A 20,689-nucleotide genomic window follows, 5' to 3' on the forward strand; every position below is an offset into this window, starting at 1 on the left:
AATAGGAAGGAAAGGCTAAATAATTTATCCGATAAAATAGGTGATGAGTTAGTGGAGCTGACCCCAGAGAATCAGTCTTCTAATTCTGCCTTTCAGGTCCAAGTCACATTTTCTCCACGAAATCTGATCCTAGATTATCATGGTTCCACCCTTTTCAAAGTCCTGTCACTATTCAACATGCACCCTCCCTCCCTACTCCCTTTTTTTCTCCATTCCTCTCTCTACCCATCTGTGCATCCATCCATCCTGGACACTTGGTCAATGGCATTCATGAAGAGCCTCCTATTATAGAATCCAGAACTAGGTTGATGATATTGGATATAAAATAAAAGCTTCAGTTGCTGCCCTCATGAAGGAATCCCTTCCCTCTCTCTCTAGTCTTTAACCTCCTACTTATCCTACCTTTTCCTTCCCCACTGTAGTCAGATCCACTGTATCGGCTCCAGAAACCAAACAGGTTAACCCGCTCCTGAGGGAACCAAGAAACAAAAGCATCATCTACTACTCTCCCAGGGGCTATTTTTGTCCTGTCTTCAAGGTTTTTAGTTATAGAATTTGTATTAATATTCCATACCATTTTCACTTGAAATTTCATACTTTCTATCTAGATTTTGTAGAGCTTAACTATTATAATGTTATAATATGATAATATACAATATTATTATAACTTCTTTTTCCAGTTTGTTTATAATTCAGTTAATAACTGGGAAGGGGAAATTCACTGTCATTCTCTACCGTCCCCAAAAGCAGAATCTGAGGGTAAAAACTGACTCCACGTAAGAGAGAAGATAAGGTACATACACCTGAGACTCGAAGTTAAATAGGTTGGTGGGATTCCCCCTACTAACAGTCCCTGTTTGGACTGAGAAAAGATCCCATTTGTCCAAGGGTAGGGAAAAGAATGGATGATTTAAGGCATCAAGGGAAGCTGGCCTGGGAAGAAAAGACTAGTTCTAGGACTAAGACTGTGTAATGGGGAAGGACAGCCGGTTTTCCACAGTAGGAAATGCATAACTTGCTTTGTGTCCCAAGTCCCAAAGAGAAGCAGGTATGTGATCTAAACTTTCCCACCTGAATACTGATCTGCTCTGCCTCTTGGGCCATCATCAGGGCTGCCCCCAGTTTCTGGCTGAAGTCCTTATTCTTGCACTTTTTCTGAAATGAAAGATTTCAGAAAAGTAACTCCAACAAACTGCTACTCACCAGACATTACCTTTACATTTATTTCCAGTTTCTGGTATTGATATGATACTCCTATTCTTAATCTTTTGAGCTCAGAGACACAATCCCGTCTTATACCCAAACAAACCTTTCATCAATTCCTAGCAAAATTTTCAACCAACATTTTGGTGTCCTCTCCAAAGTAAAGCCCATGGAAATTTGTAAAGGCAAAATTAAAGGAGTTCGGATGACTGTACTTCTAAGCTTCTCACAAGTTTCTTTAGATCCAGCTGCTTGATTTAGTACTCACTGCCTGATTTTCTAAGGTCCCTGAGCTCCTAAACCTCTGCTCATTTGCAAGGCTCATCAAGCCCAAACTGATTATAGGGAAGAAATATTATTTAGTTAATTCAGTGGTTCTCAACCAGGGGAGATTCCCCCCCCCATAATAGATTTGGCAATGTCTAGAGACAATTTTTTGGTTGTCACAGCTAGGGTTAGGGGTCCTACTGGCTAGATGCCAGTAGGATGCTGCTAAACCTCCTACAATGCCTAGGAATCCCCTCACAACAAAAAATTATCTGGCCCAAAATGTCAAGTGTCAAGACTGAGAAACCCCAAGTTAATCATTTCTATCACACCTGCTTTGGCTAAACTGTAGAAAACCATGGTCTTTAGGAAGGCCCTCTATCTGCAGACAGGGAAAGAGACTAAGAAAAATTATTATCCTGCTGCAATCCTGGTAGAAAGAAGTGTACCTCATGAATAACCTCACCCTTGCATACTTGGTCAGATATGTACTTTCTCCTCACACAGCTTCCCCTGGGAGAAATCAGGTTTAATAAAGAGAAGATTTAGTTTTTCAAGTTCCCTATATCACAACTGACCCCTGAGGGTTGCTCACCACTGCAGCTAACTCCAGGGATAGCTCCTGGAAGTTCTTTAGCATGTTGACTGGGATCCAAGCACGAGAGACTGTTTCTCCAAAAAATGTCACATGGTACTTGGACTGTAATAAAAGATGGTTCTGTTATAGACTCTTGTCCTTCTTCTTGCTTTGGCCCTCTAGCCAGAAAAGGCAGGAGAAGAACTGAGGATTTACAAGGAAGCAGGGGCTGGGCCTTCTCTGTTCCTTTAAACCTGACCCACATATCCCACCTCATTCCATTGTTCTTCCATCCTGACCTCAGGAGTCCTAACCAAAGCATATTTATCAAAACATGAATGTCCTAGTAATGAATAAATTTTAATTAGATACAAATTTGTTTCTATATCTTTTTGTCACTCTAGCTAAAAATCTGTTTCTGCTTGTGTCTGCTGGCTATGTCTATATTTCTAACTATGTACATCTGTTAGGATGGATTTGTTCATTACTTTGGCCTGAGCACCTACCCACCCTGAATCAGGAGAACTCACCGGCAGGGAATCAAGATGAGATGCAAAAAGAAAATATTCCCCCAGGTCAGGATCAGATTCTACCATGCCTGGCCACCTGGAGAAGACAGATGGGTGTAGGGGATGGAAGAGAAGGGGTTAGGTGAACAGAACACAAACTCATCAATATACATGTACATAAAAGGGCAATATGTTTCGCAAATAAAGGACCCCCAAAATAGACCCCTCTGTCAACCCTCCACAGTGGTCACTACCAAATGATTGAAGTGACTTTCATCAATGTACAAAGAAGCTCAGAATCTTTCTAGTAAAAATACCTTATCCTTCTAGGCCTTCTGGCAACCCTGAGAAAAAAATCTTTTGACTAGGGACATCTCCAAAAAAGAAGCTATTCCACCCTTCCTTGTTCTCTTTACTTTGTATATCTCTCATTTTCCAATGTCTAAAAAAATATCTTAGAGCCACTCTTCTCTTTCTACCCATCCAGGGTAGAACTGTCCAACCCTTTTTTCCAGGGAGATACCACCTCCATCGTGAAACCTCTAGAAAACAGGTTCTTTCAAAGCCTCCAAGCTTAGCACTTTATATTCTCCCTCACCCATGCTCTTTCTAAGGCAGGTACCATTTCCATTATAAATCCCTTCCATTTCCTCCCTCCCTGCTTGAATCTACCACTCCCAAGTTCATGAAGGATGCTCTGACTCTGCCATAGCGCCCTACCAGGGGTAACCGTATTGCTTGGCCCAGATGATGGATCCTGGGATGTAGGAGGCATAGGCCACTTCATTCTCATGCCCTGTCCAGGTCTCCTCAGGGATATCACAGTGATTATACTCCAAATCTGCCAAAAGAGAGGAGGAATGAAGGGATGGAAAGAGCCTCATAAGGTGAAAATCTGGATGAGGGCAGAGGAGAGGACAAGAAGAAATTGGTATATGCAGCAGGTAGGACCAAAAGGACACCTGGGAGACCCATGAAGGAAATGCAGCCAGAGCCTGGAGAAGTAGGAGAGTTGCCTCGTTATGCTCTGTAGAAAGAGACTCCAAACTTCTACCTACATCCCACGAGTCTGACCCTGCTTCCATCAGTGTAACATCATGAAGGTAATTTCTCTGATATTCTGTTTTCTCATCTGTAAAATAGTTGGGCTAGACTAGAGCTTCCTAATCTCTTTCAAGTAGTTTCAAACATTCTAGAATTCTAAGACACTGAATCTCTCTCACTGGCTTTTCCCCATACATCCCATATCCCTTCCTATCTGCCAACCCAATACCAACAATCTAATCAGATTGACAGGCTCAAACCAATGCTGAAGAAGATGGAATTCACTCAGAACATATGTTTAGATTCCAGGACTCTCCTCACAACATAGCTCTTCAGGGTGTCTTCCTCTAGCCCTTTATGCCAGATTCATCTTGTCATGACAGCAAGATCCCTCCCTCTCCCCAAACACTAACTACAAGGACCCCTGGAGTCCTAAATATACTTTTGTCATATTTAATCTAAAGGATGGAAGCAGGGAAAGAAAGGGACGAACAATAAAAACTGAAAAAAAAATTTCCACTCCATTCTACCTGTATTCTGGTCACAGGACCAATTATCTGGGAGGACTGAGGGGTCAATGTTCCCACGTAGCCGCCTCCATTTCTCACAGTTTGGAGAGGAACACTGGACCCAGACTAGACATTGACCTGTCACAGGAAAAAGCCTGATATAAGAGACTCAAAAATATGTTCTTCCTTCTTCAATTTAATTAAAATCAATATACTCCCTGCCACCACCACCTCTGCCAGAATCACAAAGCCTTAGAGATCAACTCATCCAATCCCTAATTTATAAATGGTAAAACCAAAAGCTCAGAGGAGATAACTGACTGCTAAAGATCAGTCTAAAGTGGTGGCAAAGCTGAACTAAGAGCCCAGGTCTCACATCTCAATCTTTCTCCTATACCATGCTATCACCTCTCCTCCCCCAAGGCAGAAAGGAGTGTTTCCCGTATTGACAGTTCTTAAAAAGGTTGTCTGGCATATTTCTGGCTAGTGCCTCATTTCTCTGAGGGCATGTCACTACTAAAAAGTTCTTCTGAAGGACTAACCAGCACTTCTTTTGTGCACAGCATCTGGAGTTCCTGTTTCAACCTCAACAAATTAACCTGACACCAAATCACCAAGTTGCAGCCTTTGGGACCAACAGCCCTGAGTTCACCCCTCTCCAAAAGACAGGTTTAAGCCTATCGTTTCTCAAACTGTTTACTTCAGGCTGTGCTCAATGGCCAAACACTCCTTTTATCCATTACCTTCCAAACTCTCATCCCCACCTTTCTCTACCCCCACATCTTCTAAGTTGACCCAACGTCCCACACAGCCTCTCCTCTCTCCCTCCCAAACTCTTCCACTATAGTCTTTGGGATTCCAAACAAAAGCAACAAAAGTCCACATGTCTTCAATCTCTTCTCTGAAATTCTGCCTCCCTTCTGAAATCTGGTGATGCGCTAATGACACTGCCCCAACCCGACCCCACCCCACCGCTGAAGCCCTTTAAGAAGAGCCTGTCCTTCTCACACACCCCACGCCAGAAAGTGGGGTCAGCATCATCCTTACTCCCCATTGACACTTGCAGACCATTACTATCCTCCCTCCTATAAAATCCTTCCTCCCTCGAGGTCTATGCCATGGGACTACACTGCCCTCTCATCACCCTTGTCACGATGCTGGCATCTGGTTCAGTCTTCTCTCCACCTCCTGCCCTCGTAGATGACCACTACAGCCACAGGAGTAAACTCACAAGGCACCCCGTATGTTCTCCTCCATGCCACCTCGGTCACCCCCTCACCTCAGGAACCCACTCCCACCCTGCATGCCACACCCAGTCATCTGCAGGGACCGCACACTCCCCTGAACCACTTATCTAAACCCCTCTCTGATAAAAATGCCCCATTCTTCCACCTTACTTGCTCCAAGACCCCTGTGGCAACTTTCAGTTTATCTAGATCTCCAATCCACTGGTCCCTACCTTTCTCTCAATCTAGTAGCAATTAAGATTAACTGTTTTTCTTCACTCTGTACTTACGCAGGTTTGATTTCCTTAGATTCTCTTGCAGACATCAACAACTCCCTTTCCCTCTGTCCTTCCTCCTGCCCAGCTAGCAAACACAATTCTGAATGAACCCACTCTCCTTTTTCTGTGCCTATACTCATTTGACTGAGCATTGCTAGAGAAAAATCACTGACCAGCCACCTAGGTATACTATATATTCACAGCTAACAATATCAACCAATATGTTTCTCTAGTTAGTTCACTCTCCCACTGTCAAATTTTACCTTGAATGCCAAAACATAAGGGTGCCCTCCATCCCACCAAAATCATCCCTCAGAAAAGCAGTTGGCTTACATTTGGGTCCCTTCACAATATCTCATATTATGGATCACCTTCTCAATTACTTTATTTTGAAGAATAAAGTACTGGTTGAGAATGATATATTAGTCTGAAGAGACAGTTTCCAATGATAGTTTTGGATGTTTACAGAGGTGACCTGGAAAGACTAGAAGAAAAGAGTGGGGGAAAGGGCCAGGGACCATAAAAGTGAACAGAGATCAATCAAATAAACGGTGGTTGTAAAAATAATGAATATTAAAGAGGAAATGAGTGGGGGAAAATCATCCTAATGCTATAAAACTAGATATTTATGGTTTAGGATGAACTTTCCAAAGACAGTTTTTAAAGACATACAGTTCCTTAAAGTTTCCTCTTAAGCAACTTAGAAAGAAGAGGTGTTTGAAAACAGTGTTTGAGGCTCACGATGTGCCTCCGTGATAATGAAGGCTGATGTCATAGACACAGGTCAAGAGCATTTCAGTTGACTGCTCATTCTTGAAACACTAGCTTTCTTGGGTTCTGTGATCCCTCATTCTCCCATTCCCCCATCCCATCTTTCTGGTAACTCCCTCCTCAGTCTCTTTTACTGAATTCTCCTCGCTCTCTGTCCAATCTCTAAATCCCTGAGTTGGAGTTCCAAAGCCTAATCATGGGTCTTCACTCCCCATGCTGCACTTTCTCCTGAGGCCGGCTCATCCATTCCCTCAGCTTTGAAATCCACTTTCACACCTGACAACACACAGAAGTACGTTAACAGCCTCCGTTCTGAGCTCCCGGTTCCTATAGCCATCTTGCTCTTTGGTATCTCTATCTGGATGTCTCACAACGATCTCAAACCTAATGCGCCCAAACCCAAATGCTTGATCTTATCCTACAGAACTGTCTTTTCCCACCTCCTTTCACATAACTGCTCAAGCCAGAAGCCAATCATCTTTGACAAACCCTCTCCTCTCTCTCACCTCCCAATATCCAGCTCATTACCAAGTTCTGAAAATTTTACCTCTAAAATATATCTTAAAACCATTCACTTCTTGTCTCCTTCATCATCCTAATCCAAGCCACCAAAATATCTAATCCTAGCGCTAACTTCCTAGCTGGTCTACTCTTGTCTCCCCATACTCCATTCTCCAATTAATCACCAAAGGGGTACTTTTAAAACATCAATTTGATGATGTCACTTCCCTGGTTAAAACCCACCAGGGGCTTCCCACTACACTTAAGATAAAATTCTCACTTTGTAACATGGTCTTTGATCTAGCCACTGCCTACCTCCTTACATTTATCCAGAGTCACTTTCCAGCCTTGCTTCCCTTGCTCTCTGAATCCCAATTATACCAGCTTTCTTTTAGTATCTGGAGTAAGACAATCTCCACTTTACCCAAAACTGTCTCCTACGCTTCACTTTGCTAACTTCTAGTCTTGCTCCAGGTTTCAGCTTAAATGTTATTTCCTTACAAATGCTTTCTCTAGCTGACCCAATCTTAATTAGGTCTCCACCATTTCCTCTCATGACATTCTTTTCCTTCCCTTCACAGAACTTAATGCAAATTTTATTTACTGGATACTCCCTTTCTACTTCCTGCTCCAGGAGCACCCACCTCTCCTTGGCAACTGTGAAAAACAGGAAGAGTGGTTCATTAATAGGAAGAGGCTTACACAGTCACTACAACCACAATTCAACTCACGAGCACTGCCAAAGGAGTGAATTTCCATCTCCCAGTCTAAAATCTATCCCTCGTCTTAATACTGAGAGTTACAGATGGAACACTACTACCCAGACCACCCGACTACCCAAATTAGACTTATACCTCCAGCTCTTTATACTGATTGCCATGTCATTACAACACGAGGAGTGGTTTACTGCCCTAGACTACCTTGTTTCGTACCTGCATAGTCTTCCTAGAGTTTTCTTTCCAGTATGTACAAACCATATTATTCTTCTATAATCCAAATTTTATATATATATATATATATATATATATATATATATACACGCATGCCTATTAGACACCAGCTGATTGTTTAGTCCACTGTTCCTTAATCTTAGGGTTCTGGTTTTTGGTTTTTTTCTTTTTTGGTGCAAGCCTGTTTTCCCCCAGATTAAGTCTACTTATTTTCAAAATTTTAAACATACTAATATATTGTATGATCTATTTTATTTATCATACTAAAATTTCCCAATATTACCAAGGTTATTTCATATAATGTATTTGTTTGTTATCTATCTAGCACACTAAAACTGTAAATTCTATGACAGCAAGGATTATCTATTTTGTTCACTAATATATTTCTAGTACCCAGCACAATGCCTGGCATATAATATAAGGCATTAAAAACTATTGTTAAAAGAATAAATAAATCTATATGCATCCTTATTTCTCTCCATCCAATCTGAAAGGCTGAGTCCTTTCTGACTCAAAATAAACCCTCTGATTCTCTTCTCATTCTCTTCTTTAATCTCTCCCTCTCTATAAACAATTTTCTCTCAGCATATAAATATGCTGGCAATAAAGAGGTCAAGTGTCTTTCTTTTAAAAGAAAGCTAAAAAAAAAAAGAAAGAAAAATCTTCCATCTACTTTATACCCACTCCCCTTTATTTACTATTTTTTCCCTCCTAGTTTTCACATCTAAACTAATTGAAAAAAGTATCTATTCTTCAACCAACAATAACCTGCCATTCACCCTCACCAACCCCTATGGTTGCTCTAATCAACCCTAATGATTTCCTAATTGTGATATCTGTTGATTTTCAAATCTTTATTCTTTTTGTTATCTCTGTAGTAGAATTTAACATGGCTAAACACTCCCTCTTTCCTGACATTCTCTCCTCCCCTGGAATCTGTGATACCACACTCTCCTAGTTTTCCTCCTACCTTTCTGAGCTTTCTCTTAGTTCTTCTTAGCTTTCTCCCTGGGTACCTCTTCCTCTGCTCAACCCTAAACATTATGCTCCCCCAGGGTTTTTATCCAATGTTCCCTTTTCACTCTACACCCTCTTCTTGGAAAATTTCATCTATTCCTATTGATGCAGATGACTCCCGAATCTGTATCTCCGAGAGCCCAGACCCCTTTCTTGAGCTCTAAATCTCATCACAGACCCCCTAACTCAGGCAAAGCTCAATCCATCATCTTCAACTTGCTCTTTCTTCTATATTTTCCACTTCAGATCATGATTCTTCATCCACTCAGTCACTCATGCCGGAAAACAGGACCATCCTAGAGGCCTCACTCTTCTTCAGCTCTCATACCCAGCAGCAATCGTATCATATTGATCTTGCGTCCTAAAGATCTCAATTTTATCTCTTCCTCTTCACTGCTATTGTCTGTCTTCCTTGCCTGGATAATTATTTCTATGGGTCTAGTCTTTCTCCTGCCAATCCACCTTCCATGCTAGTGTCAGAGCAAGCTTTCTAAAATGCAAATCTTATCAAGTTTTGCCTACTTAATGTCAATCGTTCCTCTTTACTTTTAAAATAAAATCCAACTTCCTTAGCCTGACTTGTAAGGTCCTTTAAGATCTGGGGCTTACTTGCCTCTAACCTTATCTCCCCCACCCCTACAACCTCCTACTCCCCAAAATACCCAAAAGCTACAAACATTAGCCCTCCTCCATTACTCTGCCAATAATTATCACTCTGACCCCCATTCCCACCTTAGTTCGTCTGACTAAATTATACTTCAAGATCTGGCTCAAGTGATATCTTTTTCTTGGAAACTTTCCCAGGACTACTCCCAATTTGTAGCTTTCTTGTTGGCCTTCCTCACAAGCTTCTCTCGCGCGCGACAGGCTTTTATTTGTTTCCTCTGCATTTACTCAGTACCTCCTAAAATGCCTAGAATTTAGCAAGCACCAAACACCTGTGGATTATATGACTTAATAACTGAATGAATGAAATAGTTCTCTCTCTTCCTCAGCACCATATCCTCTAACAAGCAGCTGTGAGGGATAAATTATAGTCTTTGCAGAATTTCCTCTAACATCTTAACCCTTACCTCTCTCCTCCACCTCCAATTTTCAAGCCCAAGGTAGGTTTTTCAAACCATGGCTGAACTCACCAAAACCACTTCCCTCTCCTTTTTGTTGGTCCCTGATCTGAGAATGATCCTGAACTGTTTTCTTCAGTTGATCTTTCTGCCTGTGCTCATGTCCACTTTGGGCTTTCTCCATTTTCTCATTTTCTGGGAAGATAAAAGAAAACACATGAGCCATGCCGCTAAGCCTGCGCGTCCGGAGCGTGTGCTCCGCAACAGGAGAGGCCACAACAGAGAGAGGCCCGCGTACCGCAAAAAAAAAAAAAAAAAAAAAAAAAAAAGAAAACATTGTAGGGTAGGGAGATGAAGAAGAGAATCTCTGTAGATAGTAGAGGCCAGTTAAAGAAGGAAGAAGAATCATAGCTCAATAGTTTCAAGTCTTGGGCTGAAAATTCTCAGTATGCCCACTGTCCAATTCCCTAATTTCATGGAGTAAGTACTTGAGCCAGGTGTCAAAATGTATCTGACTATACTTACGAGCGGTCTTCTTTCTTTTGCTTAAGGAGAGTTTATTGAATTTCTTCTCAGAGGGTGCAGGATCTGGCTGGCCTGGCTTAGATGTCTTTATCTCAGGGATTACTCCACCTTCCTGAGAGGCTGAAATCTCTAGAATATGCGGTACCACTACCCTCTCTCTGCAAATAAGATTTTTAATTAAAAGGTATAAAGGGGCAATTTGTAGTACCCCTCTTTTGAAAAAACCCAAGGATAAAAGTTAGGAGGACAGAAGAATTGTAAGCTCTCTATGGCCTCCTGAGGTCATTTTATCCATCTACTGGCCTATTTTTCCCAACTCAACTCAAGTATCTTTCCTGAGATGAGAGAAAGCTATAGAGATATGAAAAATGACTACATAGATAGATAGATGGATAACCATTTATCAATATTAAGTCTACCCTGTGATCAACTCGCCTCACTGGGATAAACTTACCCATCAGCACTATTATTATCAGTAGTAGAAGAAGCAATTCCTGGTTCCTTGTCTAACTGGGTACATCTTGTAGGCTGGGCACAGGAAGTCTCTGCAAAATCGAGGCTAGATTCCATCCCTCCCAAAACAAAATACTATAAGCAGAGAAGCAATTAAAGAAAACAGCTACTCCATTATTTCCAAACTGTAAACTTTCATTAAAATATCTCCCATCAGTTGCCTGGAAGAGCTTACCTTTGGACTTTTGCCACACCATAGAACTTACAAGTTTTTTGGGTTTTTTTTAATATTTATTTATTTATTTATTTATTTGTGCCAGGTCTTAGTTGCAGCAGGCGGGGTCCTCAGCTGTGGCTCACAGTCTACTTAGTTGCAGCTTACCGGCTCCTTAGTTGTGGCATGCAAACTCTTAGTTGCGGCATGCATGTGGGATTTAGTTCCCCAACCAGGGATTGAACCCGGGCCCCCTGCATTGGGAGCGTGGAGTCTCAACCACTGTGCTACCAGGGAAGTTCCAACTTTCAAGTTTTTTAATTCTCAGGAAAAACTACAAATCTATATCCTTCTGCAAGCCTTTCCAGATTGATTTGCCTATTCTAGGATAGCCAGGTAATGTTAACTTTATTTTGTGTACATAACAGAAATTTTATGTACCATGTTTTATATCATTTGCTCCTCAAACTTTCTCTAGGAATGGAAGTATACCTAAGAATAGCTGAAAATGTCAAACCACTGTCCTTAGCCTCATGACCTTATGGAGAAGGCCTCACGACCTATGCTATAGAGTTCCTTATTCTAAAATCAAATTCCTGAGCACATGTTAAAGCAGTATTAGAAACAGAAATATACAACGGTAGATGGAGATGGAGACTAAGTTCTTCAAATCTGGGAAAAATAAGTTATCTTTTCTATGAATATTGTAAACATATAGAAATAAATTTAAATTACATTTTAAAAATCTAGATGAGACTATTTTTATATTCTGAAGTCAATGTAATCTATTTTTCTAAAAGTCTGTACCCTCTGTCTAAGGTGGTTTAGCTATAGTCCTGTTGATAGAAGATGAAGTATTTAAAAATATTTCAAAGTCTCATCTAATATTTCTTTACTTAGAAAGATGGAGGGAAGGAGAGAAGCTATCGACTTATTCTACCCCTCAGATAACAATTTCTTTGCCAAACTGAAACTCTTTTACTCTCACTATAAGCCATACCCAAGCACTCCTGGAGGGACTTCTGTAGCACAATCTGGACAATCTCCTCAAATTCTGCATTTGTAAGAGTTGATTTTCCCTGCAGAGAGAAGGGTAGGGGAGAAAAACTGCTCATCTTTCCCCAGTCCTCCTCTGTGACTAGTCAAGGAAGCCTCCTTTAGATAAGGCAGTAAGTTCACAAGACTGAGAGCATAAAGTCAACCTAAGGATTCCATAAATTCTATCCCAGATCTCCTGGGAGTAAAGGAGTCAAAGAAAAGGAAAAAGTTTATAAAATTTCTGTCTACTTCTACTCTCACCTCCATCCCACCTCAGCCCCTCCCTGCCCAGTATGCCCTGCTAAACGCTTTCATCAAAACACTTTTTACCTCTTAGAGAAGAAAATAGAAGCCCCAAAAAGAAATTAAAAACGGAAACTACAGGATGAATTTTCCCTGTGGGATTTACTACATTCAAATTTATGTTATAAATATTTAAATGTCTTCTGAAATGAAAAGATCCTGTTTGCCCAGGCTGGGTGACTAGGAGAAACTGTCCCACTAGAGCCCATCATTGTGATTTTTACCTTTTCTTTCTTCTCTGCTTTCTTGCTGTCTTGAGCCTTTCCTTTTATCTCCTGGCCACTGCTTGTACCATTCTCTTTGGTTGTTTTCTCCTTCTTCTTCTCTAACCTGGCCTTTAGCAGGCTTGGCCTGGTCTCTGCCTCTGGGGAACTGATTCCCAGGATCTCCTCCTTCGATGAGTTAAGGTTATAGGGCATCAGGCTATGCAGTTTTTGTGCAGGTGGGGCAAAGGTTTTCTTTGGTCCCTTCCCGCATTCTGAAAGAAATTTGATCATCAAATGGAATTTATGAAATATAGAATCTAACACAGAAATTGCCAAACACTACCATTGATTGACCATATCAGAATTATCTGGATATGAAATATTAATAATATTATAATATGAAATATTAATATTATAATGAAATATTATAATATGAAAAAAAATAAATTATTATTTAACAGATTCCTAGGCCTTCCTTCCCCAACCCTCCCAGCCCCCCACCCTCTCATCCCTGCCCTAAGATTCTGATGAAGTAGTTTGAAGTGAGGCCCAAGAATCTGTAATTTTATGAGGCTATCTAGATGATTCTGATGCACTACCAGGTTTAAGAACCACTGAGTAAGTCAAAGGTGATAAATATAAGTATGCAGGAAGCTGAATTATTCAAATGTGAATTTTTTTTTTTAATTTGCTTGTTTTAACTTTTCACAAAATTTTAGGAGAAATTAGAGAAATTTTTAAAAACCTAGTCAAAATCTACAAACGATGCAATGAAAATTGTACTGATCCTCCCAGGTATAAGTAATGTATCTTTCTTCTGAGCTTCCATAATACTTTGTACCTGTCCTGTGGCATTTACCACATTCAAATTTATGTTTTAAATATCTAAATGTCTCTTCTCTCCCTACGAGTTCATACATTTCTTGAATAAGACTGTTTCTAAGTCAAATGTATTTCACTCAAAGTGTCTAGAAAAGTAGTAACTTTAACAAAGTGGACAGGAAATACATGTGAATTGAGCTTCCCTTTGGGGGGAAAGATGTCCAGATGACCAACGGCTGAGAAAGAAGAGGAAAGTGACTCTTGACTCACCTTTACTCTGCAAGGTTGTCATCATTCAGCTCAGAAGCTACACTTTTCTTTATGCCTCTGTTAGAAAAAAGAAATGAACTGCTATTACTCTGAACATGATTTTTCAAATTTTATTGAAGCCTAGTTGATTTACAATGTTGTTAATTTCTGCTGCACAGCAAAGTGATTCAGTTAAACTTATATATATTCTTTTTCATATTCTTCATCATTATGGTTTATCACAGGATACTGAATATAGTTCCCTGTGCTATACAGTGCTGATCGAACATGATTTTTTTTTTTTTTTTTTTTTTTTTTTTTGCGGTACGTGGGCCTCTCACCATTGTGGCCTCTCCCGTTGCGGAGCACAGGCTCCAGACGCGCAGGCTCAGCGGCCATGGCTCACAGGCCCAGCCGCTCCGCCGCATGTGGGATCCCCCCAGACCGGGGCACGAACCCATGTCCCCTGCATCGGCAGGCGGACTCTCAACCACTGCGCCACCAGGGAAGCCCTGATCGAACATGATTTTAAACTTTCTCCTCTACCTGTCTTCTTGGGTTCAGGGTCTCTTTGCCTGGGACACTTGAACTACATTTTCTACCTTCTTGATTACAATTCTACTCCTCAGCAGTGCCAATTACATGCTGGAGGATAATAAAAGTTGCTGTTTTAAAGATCAGCAACAATCCTTAGTGTTTTAAGTGCCTAGAACCATGTGCAACATGAGGCAGGCACTTGTAAGTAGGTAGAAATGATAGTGGCAGTGATGTGTTAAAAAACAAAATTCAGGGGCTTCCCTGGTGGTACAGTGGTTAAGAACCTGCCTGCTAATGCAGGGGAAACGGGTTCAAGCCCTGGTGAGGGAAGATCCCACATGCTGCGGAGCAACTAAGCCCGTGAACCACAACTACTGAGCCTGTGCTCTAGAGCCTGCATGCCACAACTACTGAGTCCGCCCACCTAGAGCCCGTGCTTGGCAACAAGAGAAGCCACTGCAGTGAGAAGCCCGCACACCGCAACAAAGAGTAGCCCCCGCTCACCACAACTAGAGAAAGCCCGCGTGCAGTGATAAAGACCCAACGCAACCAAAAAAAAAATAAATTAAAAAAAATTCAACTGAGTAAATTTTGAGGATCTTATTGGCTTTATTCAACAATTCACGAATTGGGCAGCATCCAATCTACCAGATAGACAGGAGGTCCAAGGAGCTATGCAAAATTAAAGACTTTTACAGGCAGAAGGGAGCAGGAAGAAGGAAGTAATACTAGGCAAAAAAAAAAAAAAAGCAGGTTGGTCATACAAGGTTACTTTCCTTTAAGGGACTACTGGAGTCTATCAGGCAGATTACCCAACTAGTGATGATCAGGCAATTCCTGACTGACTGGTTTAAGATTCCATTTCTGGGAGACCTAACATTGTAATTAAGTTGTCTTGGTTTAGTGACTTGGGGCTTAGCATAAGCAACCCCATTTGGTGCTCTTATTAAAGCAAGACACGTTTTTAACAGCCAGAAGTATAAATAGTAGCAGAGTAGTGGTAGTAGGGTGTGGACAGTCCTGGGAGTTAAACAGTGAGAGTTTTCTTCAGAGGGATAACCTCATTTCACAAGGTTCTCCTGAATACTTAAAAGACAAATAACCTATAAATTCTCCTACCTAATTCAGACATCCCTATGCATAGAGAACCCCCTTTATTAACATCACTATAATGTATATCTTCCCTTTACCTAAATCTTCTAGTCTAATAAATTTCCGAATGTGCTGGACTCTCGCAATTTCTATTCATGGCTCAGAAGTATTTAGTAATCAGCAGAGGTCCCCAGAGAAGCTAGTAAAAGGAATCTAGCATATTCACTCTATATCCATAGTTTATCTGTAGCTATCTACTCACAGATGTTCTACAGATGTAGAACACAGATGTTCTATATCAGCATGCTTCATTATTTCTACCAAAGTTGTGACTAATAATAATGAGTAACACTTATTGAGCACTCACTATAATCTTTGAATATGTCATCTCATTTAATTCTCCCAATAAATCTGTGAGATTGATACCATTTTACATTTGGGGAAACTGAGGCTTAGAGGGATTTAGAGACATTAAGTAATCGATAAAGTGGTAAAAATCAGGATTAGAATCTGTCTGATTTATAAGTTTGCGTTATGAATTGTGCTACACTACATCCCAATCGTCTAGTTCAGTAGTTCAGTGCTTCACAATAACCTTAATATCACAGCACACATGTAAAGCATACATTAAAAGTACACATTGAAACACAGAAAATATTTCTAGGTACTCTAGGGTAAAAGGACCAGGCTGCCCACATCCATATACAACTGAGGGATGGGAGTGGGGGGCCTCCAGCCACACTAAAGGCTGAAGAGGTTAACATCTCTACACAGCTATAAGTCATTTGTGACCCAGCACAGTGCCAAGACTCATCTTGTGATGTTCCAAGAACTTGTACATTTTTCCAGTTTTCACTTTCCACCATTAATATTATTTCTACCCAGCTGTGGTTTGCCCAAAACCTCAGTGTTAATATATGGTAGAGTCAAGATGAACCCAGGTTTTGGCTTCCGAATTCTAATAACATGTCTGTTCTTCTCAGTGATCTTATTTCTGGCTGTTGGTTTTGAGTGCTTTGAAGGCCCTGGACCTGAAACTCAATCTTCCTACTCTGCCATCTCCCACTATAAAGAGATCCAAAAGCAGCATAAAATGGATCTTTGGGTTCATACAGTCTTCCCTCTAAAGGGGCTGAAAATTTTACAACCCTCAAATGTCCAAGCTAAACACTCAGTTGTTCAGGGTGTAGAATTCCTCCCTCCAGATCCCAAGATGAATTCAAAAGGTACTGGAGACTTGACTTAGTGTGGCCACAGCATGGCTGAATATAAAGTATTTTTAATTTTTTTTTGGTATTTTTCTGTTCTTTTTCTTCATTCCATAAATGCGAATAATTGATATGTGCTATTCTGCAGTAACTACTTTTCCTATATATTAAGGAGCACATTTTATCATTGTTTCCATCTTAACTTTTCACCACCAACTCCCAAACTTATTTGACACTGGAAAAAAAGCAAGTGGGACATTGGGGGAGAATCACTGCAGCAAACTGGTCCCTTCTTTACGATAATCCTAAATAGAAGCTAGAAACTGAATAAAATTAGGCTGCAAAAGGAATAATAATAATAAATGACAAACATATCTTCTCCCAGACTCTAGAATTCCAAAAATGATCCTGAGAAGTCCCTATGAAGACAATCAGAATTATAAAACTATACTAAATGAGAAAAACAAAATGAAAATTAGTGTACCTGAGATGACAAAATTTGATTTTTTTAAATGTTCCTCTATATAAGATCCTTGTGTATCCGTAAACTATCTCTGGAAGAATACACAAGAAACTGACAAAAGTGTCTCAGCAGACTGGAAACGGGTGGCTGGGGGTGGAAATGAGCTCTCTACTGTACCCTCTTGTGTAACTCTAGCATTTTATACATATACCACCATTTCAAAGTGATTTTTTAAAATAAAAAGAGTATTTTAATCAACCTAAAAAGGCAAAATTTTTCCAATATTTAGGTTCAAATCATTATCTAAACCTATACTGACCTCTCTAGGCAAAAGTGTGTTACTGGAGCCCCAAGCAACTAGATAAAATTGTGGATCATCGTTGAGTTAATAAGATGTAGTAAATATACAAGCAGCAATGAATACTGGTTTTCCTTAACCTACAGTGAGGGTGTGATGAAGAACATTACTTTTAAATAAAATCTCTAACCTGATCAATAGAGAAGGGAAAATCTGGAAGTCACCGTCTGACAAGTCAAGTCTCTGCTCCTCTGTTTCAGGCGAAGTATTTTCTTCCACAATAACGAATGTTGAAATCTACTTCAGAGAGAGAAAAACAATTTTAAGGAAGTTAAAAAATATACAAAATACCACCAACTTTCACCTGGCCAGCTAGGAAATGACTGGGGGCTCTAGACCCAGGAATAACATTTGAGGTTTTAATTTCTTTTTTCTGACCTTAGATGAAAAAAGAGAGACAAAAAAATCCAATAAAGCTTTAAGTGTGAAAGTTCCATAACCAGATCCTAACTATTGAACTGACATAAGAAAGAAGGGTGAATAAGGAGGGGAAAATAACTTAGAAATAATAAAGGGAACCAAGGGAAGGTGAATGAGCTATTCCAAAAAATAGTTTTCTTTCATTTAGAACACTAAAAATCATGACACTGATTATAGAATGAAATCACCTAGCTCAGCAGATCTCAAAGTGCGATCTAAAGACCCCTGAGGGCCCCCTCCCTTTTTCAACTACTTATCTGTGTTAGGCTGGGTTTTCTCATACTCTTCAACCAAAACAAGATATCATAACAGATTGAATTCAGAAACAGATGAAAATCCAGCCAGACATGAAAGAGATTGCAGAAATGTAAAACACCATTCTTCATACTAAATTTTCTTTCATTTAGGAAAATATATTTTCATTAAAATATTATCTACGTTAACATTATGTAATGGGTTTATTATTGTTATTTTAAAATTAATAAATAAATGCTTAATTTTTTTCTCAGTTTAATTTCTAATATACTAGTATCAATAGATCCATAAATAGATATAAACCAATGTTTGGAATCCTTCATAATTTTTAAGAGTATAAAAGGATTCTGAGACCAAAATGTTTGAGAATTGATCTAGCTAAATAAATTCAGTCTTGTCAATATTTTTCAAAAAGCATTAATCCTCCTCTCCCTTTCCCCCATTTAGAATATGTTCACAAATTTCTCCCCTCTTAAGTATCCAATTATTCCCTCTTTATATTGTCCCTGGAATCCTTGGTCTAAAAGAACAAAAGAAACCCTTTAGAATTGTCCTCTAACACAGACTCCGTGAGCCTCAAAAAACTGTATTTAAAGACTATATTTTGAAAAAAAAAAGACTATATTTTGAGCAGAGAACAAGAAAGATCGAGTTTCTGTTCTCACTGAGCTGACATTCTAGTGGGAGTAGATAGACACATACAAAAATAAGTAAATATATATTGTAAACTAAATAAATAAAGACTATATTTTGGGAGCAGTTTTCTCAGGGTTACTTGAGATGCTGCCTCCCAGGCTTGAAGTCCTCCATATGGCCACCAGATAAAACATAACTCTTAAATAAATAAATAAAGACTATATTTTAAATATCCTTTAAGCTGGAGTTTGATTTTTGTCTTAATGTCTAACGGTATGTAGATCCCTGCTCATTATCATTCCTCCGTCAGTAAGAGTTCTTTTTCTCTTTCTCTCTTCCTTCCTTCCTGTCTCTTTCTTCCTTCTTTCTCTCATGTGCACTCAGCAAGCATGATTTAAAACTTTTAACAAGACAGAAGGAAAAAATGATCCCCACTACGCTTACTGCCCATAACAGACTACCTAACAAGACATTTACTGTCATAACTACCTGAACTAAACCTTTTACATAATCTTATAAATAAATTAATGGTGACTAAAGCTTCTCGGTTCAGAGAGTGCAAGGAAGCACAGAGATACGGGGACTTATCACCAAAGCAGACTCTTTCTTTAGGACCCTGATCCTGGTTCAGACCCTTGCTATCTAACTCCCGGAAAGCTTGCATACTGGCCCCAAACTATTGCCGACCTCAAACTAGCCTTTTTGTATTGCTTTCGCTTAAAGGGGTCATGCCCATGGACTCCCAGACTCCGGCAGCATTTTGACTCACAGAGCACCAAGGTGACGTTTGGAACAATAAAAGGCCTGATTCCACCTTATAAACCAGAGGGAAGAACTCTGACGGACCCACATATTTCCCTCTCTCTTCCCTCACCAATTCCGTCTTAAGCACAACATTTAAGACCGGAGGTACCACAGAGCCAAAAGTCCTTGACTCCCCTCAAAGGGTAAAAGAGTGGCTTTCTAGCGTCTCTTCCCCATCAACAACTCCCCCGCCATGAGAGAATTTCCCCTCAGCTCCCACCCGCAACCCGCGGAAGCACCAGGATCCGCATTCTCCCTCAGGTCCGTCGTCGCCCGCCGTGATATTGAGTTACTTTTGTTTGTTTGTTGGGAGTAAGTTTGCGGTTAGAGATTCTGAGGACAGGGGTTAAGAGTTGGACGGCACCCTGAAGAGAAAACTTCTCAGGCGACAGGTGTCAGGATTGGCCACGCCTAGCACCTTCAGCTGCAAGCGGAACTACCTTCTGGAGAGATGAGAACCTAAGGGCGAGGAGCAGAGTGGGGTAATGCAGAGATTCTCCAAGCCCCTCAAACCTCGAGCCAGTTTTCCCGCCACCAGGGAAAGGCGCGAGGCCGCGCACAAGGTCCACCTCCACCCCCACCGGCGGCCTGCTCGCAGAGGTAAGGCGCATGCGCAACTGGAATCGGCTTCTGCGTCTGCGCAGCTGAGTTATTGCCGCCATCTTCCAACAAAACGCCCTGTAAAACTACAAATCCCATAATCCTCGGTGGCCTCACTTTTTTTAGGTGGCAGCAATAGCGCCTGATCGTTCAAGATGCACATATTCCTTTTACTAACTTTACTCTGTGCTCGAGACTGCCTTTTCCTTCCTCTGGGAATCGTGCCCTGATTCCCATTCTTCCTCTTAGTCTCCTTCATGCCCTTATTTTGATATTTTATTTTGAGACTATCCTTAACCCCATTCTCGCCTCTTCCTCCCTCTTCTCAGCCACAGGACCCGCACCCCAAGCGCTGTTGGCAAGGAGAACGAGCCACAAAGCACCCTCTGGAAAGGCCGTCGAGTAGCTTCTTCCCCATTGACTGAGGCAGGGGGTCCCCAAAGCAGGCCAAAGCCTCTTCTCCGCCCACATTCGTTTTTATATAAGGCGGCGCGAAGCCACAACGTGTGCTTGGGAAGGCCTGCGTACGAGGGGGCGGTGGTGGTGGGTGTACTGCTATTGGTGGCTGTGGTGGGCGTCGGGGTCGCTCT

The 20,689-nt window shown here is 40.8% G+C and overlaps 1 protein-coding gene across 8 annotated transcripts in view; it reads right to left on the reverse strand.

The window, feature by feature from the left end:
* The window catches only part of ZCWPW1 (zinc finger CW-type and PWWP domain containing 1), a 30,438-nt gene extending 10,327 nt beyond the window's left edge, over positions 1–20,111 (reverse strand). The window contains exons 1-14 of one of the 8 annotated variants that reach the window (XM_067705715.1): positions 20,013–20,111; positions 17,515–17,621; positions 13,748–13,804; positions 12,674–12,927; positions 12,109–12,187; positions 10,896–10,986; positions 10,442–10,599; positions 9,989–10,111; positions 4,131–4,247; positions 3,277–3,397; positions 2,578–2,653; positions 2,066–2,170; positions 1,072–1,155; positions 403–469 (exon numbers count right to left, since the gene is read on the reverse strand). In XM_067705715.1, coding sequence (XP_067561816.1) covers positions 403–469; positions 1,072–1,155; positions 2,066–2,170; positions 2,578–2,653; positions 3,277–3,397; positions 4,131–4,247; positions 9,989–10,111; positions 10,442–10,599; positions 10,896–10,986; positions 12,109–12,187; positions 12,674–12,927; positions 13,748–13,772 — 1,300 coding nt within the window. In that variant the 5' untranslated portion in view covers positions 13,773–13,804; positions 17,515–17,621; positions 20,013–20,111. Of the gene's footprint in view, positions 1–402; positions 470–1,071; positions 1,156–2,065; positions 2,171–2,577; positions 2,654–3,276; positions 3,398–4,130; positions 4,248–9,988; positions 10,112–10,441; positions 10,600–10,895; positions 12,037–12,108; positions 12,188–12,673; positions 12,928–13,747; positions 13,805–17,514; positions 17,625–19,719; positions 19,895–19,939 lie in introns of those variants that run through there. The other 7 variants (XM_067705713.1, XM_067705714.1, XM_067705716.1 and 4 more) reach the window with 7 other exon arrangements.
* Positions 20,112–20,689: the final 578 nt, after the last annotated feature.

The sequence above is a fragment of the Pseudorca crassidens genome, chromosome 15 (genome assembly GCF_039906515.1).
Source record: "Pseudorca crassidens isolate mPseCra1 chromosome 15, mPseCra1.hap1, whole genome shotgun sequence".
Classification (NCBI taxonomy): Eukaryota; Metazoa; Chordata; class Mammalia; order Artiodactyla; family Delphinidae; genus Pseudorca; species Pseudorca crassidens.